This window comes from Leptodactylus fuscus, chromosome 4 (assembly GCF_031893055.1).
Source record: "Leptodactylus fuscus isolate aLepFus1 chromosome 4, aLepFus1.hap2, whole genome shotgun sequence".
NCBI classification, from domain to species: domain Eukaryota; kingdom Metazoa; phylum Chordata; class Amphibia; order Anura; family Leptodactylidae; genus Leptodactylus; species Leptodactylus fuscus.
The window spans coordinates 148451242-148455676 of record NC_134268.1 but is presented as its reverse complement, the minus strand read 5'-3'; the positions used below and the strand labels follow the sequence as shown (position 1 = coordinate 148455676).

The 4435-nt window shown below is 41.6% G+C and overlaps 1 protein-coding gene across 1 annotated transcript; it reads right to left on the bottom strand.

Annotated features, from left to right (window-relative positions):
• Positions 1–590: 590 nt before the first annotated feature.
• Positions 591–4034, bottom strand: YAE1 (YAE1 maturation factor of ABCE1). Its single transcript, XM_075272221.1, has 3 exons — positions 3845–4034; positions 2895–3016; positions 591–1123 (listed from the first exon to the last, which is right to left on the bottom strand). The coding sequence occupies exons 1-3, from the start codon at positions 3968–3970 to the stop codon at positions 709–711; spliced, it is 663 nt and encodes a 220-aa protein (XP_075128322.1). The 5' UTR covers positions 3971–4034; the 3' UTR covers positions 591–708.
• Between the last annotated feature and the right edge of the window lie 401 nt (positions 4035–4435).

Below are 4435 nucleotides of genomic sequence, written 5' to 3'. Positions count from 1 at the left end.
TCCATAACCGTGGAAGAGAAACTGCTCTGGTCCTACCTTGTTTCAGCAGGTTGCATGAAATGGTCAGTGCATGAAATGGTCAGTGCATTAAATCCTTGCACTGACCCTGTGACAGACCATACTCCATCCTGGGAGTAATCACATCCCCTTTGCCAGTGTTCCAGCACCTACTCAGAGGATACTGGCAAATGTAGGATTAGGGCCCCTTCACACGGCGTAAGTGCTCGGCTCATTCCGAGCCGTACACGCGAGCGCTTCTAAACACTTCCCAGTCACTTCAATGGGAGAGCTCGTAAAGCCGGCTTTACGCACGCTCCCATTGAAGTGAATGGGAAGTGTTTAGAAGCGCTCACGTGTACGGCTGGGAACGAGCCGAGCGCTTACGCCGTGTGAAGGTGCCCTTAGGTTGAGAAAAACTATATTTGCCATTCTGATGAGAAGTAATCTACTGGATCTAACTAACTTCTCCATTTCTGCTAAATTCTAACTGTATAAGCGTTGTAGTTTAGGTTCAGTGGTTCTTTGATTCCAAAACCTTGAAGCTATACAGTAGAAGACTTGATACCATTTTGGGGTGAATTTGATATTTTATTGCATTGGCTGAATTATGGGAAAAATACATATTTATAGTTAATAAAACATCCATCTGACCCATGCAGCCTTCTCTGGTTGCTCAGTCTCAAGCTTGATTAGAAATGAACAGCAGCATCAAAACCATGAATGTTTTGTTTTCAGCATCTGTAAGTAAGAAAGTAGGTCTGCAGGCATATTACTTTGCTGAACTAGAACAATGGTGTCTCGGAGAATTCGACCAAGTTCATGTTTAACGACATCACTTAATTGTTGTGCAGTCCTACAGCAAGGAAATGTGGGAACAAATTCTTGGTTTTGACAACAATCTTGTCCAGCATTACATGACCTCTCATTGGACTTCTCTGAACAACATGTGAAATCCATATCCTCCAATGAGCTTGACAAGTCAGATGGATGAGAAGTCTGATTAATGGATGACAAGCTTTTCACTATATTGTCTTCACACTTGACCACTGAAGTCAGGAGCTCACCAAGCTGTGTACATATGTTAGAAGTGGATTCATGGACTTGGCACCATGTGACAAGGGAACTAGGGAAACAAAAAAAAAAAAAATCATTACCATTACAAACCATAAAAGAAAAAAGTCAGCAAACCATAACTCATTAGAAATTGTTATTTCTAAAAATGTAATGTCTACAGCACTTAGTACAAGTGTGTGGATCTTCAGCAGTATTTTGCACCCCGCTGAAAAGGGTATTCAGATCTGTCCTTGGATCAGTAAGTGTGGCCTCTTAAAGCCTAAAGAACAAGGTACTTAGTGGCCAACTTCACTGGTAATGATGAGAGATTAATGCAAGCCACTGCCACTTTTGACTACTAGTGAGTGCCAACTCCAGAGGACACACTTTAGATTTGTCTGCTGAAATGGTCAATTTTATTCTATTATAAAATTTGTAGAAAATAACCATTACTTTTGTCTGCCAAAAATAGATCCTCTGGAGCAGAATTATTGAGAGGCATATCATAAGCCAGTCTTAATACACAGCCCGAGTGGCAAAGGGAAAAAGATTTATGAAAGTATGCAGCCATGCATACATTTCCATTATAACTTACACTAAGAAACTATAATCCAAACTAAGTATATCAGGCTGAGGCGTCTTCCACCCTCTCCATCCCGCAATGTGTTGGGAATTTTGGGCTAGTGACTGGCTGAAAAAGTAGTATTGTGCACCTAAACAGAAATCTATACCAGTTACTTGCTTACATAAATTGGATGTGGCTGCCGGTAGGCCTACACCTATCAATCCGCTTTTGGCAGAATTTCATGCAGGGTATAAAATTCACTTGCACTTAGTTTTTTTTCCACAACTTGTACTCCAGTCAGAGCACAAGCCAACATAAATCAGCCTTTTAATTTAAAAAATAAAAACTACCTATCCAATTAGACAGTTTATTTCATGTTGATTCCAAAGGAACTGAAAATATAAAGGCAGGATTTAGTCAATTCAGATAGCTATGTGTGGTACAGGTAATACATCTGTAATATAATCTGTGTAATGGCTTTGCACAGCCCAAACAAAGCTGTACTTTGCCAGGAAACTGGCATAGGCCAGGTTCACATCTGTGCATAGGTTTCTGTTTGGGAAGTATGCTTGGGGACCTCCCGAATGGAAACAGAATCCACATAAAAAAGCAGTTACTTAAGGAAACCCATAGACCCCATACACTATATTAGAGTTTGAAGTTTCTGCACTAAAAATGCAGAGCGAAAAGTCCTGCTTGCAGGTCTTTTCATTACACATTTTTCACGCGGAGAGAGGAACGGAATGGCCCGAATGCAAATGTGAACCGAGCTATACAGAGCATGATAGATCTACCCCCAAACATGACCCCCCCATTACAGCTGGCCATAGACGTCGGACTTTCATTGGTTCGTATGGCAGATTTACTAAGAAGAAGATGCTGTGAGCGTCTGTTTGTATCAATGATCCCATCATCGATTGATAATTACACCACAGCTAACAAATCTAGGATGTATGGCCTACTTCAGTAATAACAATACCGGACACATACTTCTCTTAAAATTACCTTAAAGTTCTATATTCTACACCATTTAATCAGGGGTAAGTGCAGCTTTATATTTTCGATAACACTTTTATGGAGAAGGCTGTAGCCAGGAACCATATTCTCATGATCATGGAGATTCCAACACACAGACATTTCTGACATATCCTAGGGCTATGCTATTAATGTCTTCTCTTGGCATAATGTAAGAAGTTTCCAATCCAAAATAATTAGGAGAGCAATACCACAGTTTGATCACTGAATACTATAACCAATTACAAATGAACTGACATACCTTAATGTTCCCCTGAGCTCTCCACAAGGCACTAGAAGGGCCACTCCAAGTTTATAACCCAGATTAAATCCGGTTTGCAGAGAGTTTTCCTTTCCAGCTTCCATCCCATCAAGATAGCCCTCCTGTAATGAAACACATCACCGTTATCTATCATGCCAAAGTTAGGGCTACACAGCAACACTAAAATTTCAAGTATTATTTGTAAATGACAGGTTAGTGGCAAAAAATTCCAAAACAGGTGGGTTTGCAGATACAAGTCTCAAGCAATTTTTGCCCTATTTAGTCTCTGGGAGGCAGGGATTCCCAGCAGATTAGAGAGAGTCCTGCTTCCAGGGTGGTAAATCCAGAGAAACTGTGTGCGTGAATCTATGGTAAGTATTGGACACCTCCAGCTATTTATTTTTTTTTTATTTTTTTTTTTTTAGAGTGTTTCCCAGGTACTGCAAATCCTAAATCGTATGCAGTTTGCAACCAAAATGCACCCTAAAATAGTATTGCGACTGAACTAGTGACTAACTGTTCTGACAAATCAGTCTCATTTTGCAAGTGATTCTGGACCAAAATGTAATTCACTTTAATTAAAAATGTGTCTGGTTCCTGCTGAAAAACCTCTCATTTGCTGTTACTAGACGTCTCCCTTCTAGGTAATTTGCTGTCAGTTCCCGTTGATAGGGAAATTCTGTCTTAGTTACCATGAAAATCCAATCAGGTTCACAGGAAGTGAGCGCTCACAAGTCTGAACCCACCATACAAAGCCTACAGCCCATTGGTATGTTTCTGGAATATGGGACGGTATTGGATTCCCTGAAGCAAACTCATTCACACATGCTGAGAACACAATACAATCCATACCAGTGTATGGCTGACTAATGCTATCACATAGGTAACACTGAGGACATCCATGGCTAGCAGGGAGCACCGGCACTGAAGAGGAGGACAGGGGGACTAACCTTCAGCCTCTTCTCCATGGATTTCTTCCAATCATTTTGCAGCAGTTTCATTTCATCCGCTTCCTCATCAAACACCTCATCACCTCCCTGAGGCTGAAGCTCCGCGGCCGCCCGGACCCAAGACATGTGGACCCGATGGTTACACAGAAGCGCAACGGGCAGGCGCTCGGTTACCAGAAGTGAGAAGGACCTTTGATGACGTCCAGGTCATGTGATCAAATACGGCGGGGGAAAGGGACTCCCAGCTAAAGGCGATTCGGCGACGTATGGACCATCTGTTTAGTCACGTGTGTGGGAGGAGTCAGGCTCGGAATTTGCGATTGACACAGTCATAGAAAATTAAAGTGTAGTCAGAAAAGTCAGAGTAGCTGAGCCGTGTGTGTAGGATGTAGTCAGTAATCTATATATGTAACGTCTGTGTAGCTGAGCCGTGTGTATAGGATGTAGTCAGTAATCTATATATGTAACGTCTATGTAGCTGAGCTGTGTATGTAGGATGTAGTCAGTAATCTATATATGTAACGTCTGTGTAGCTGAGCCGTGTGTATAGGATGTAGTCAGTAATCTATATATGTAACGTCTATGTAGCTG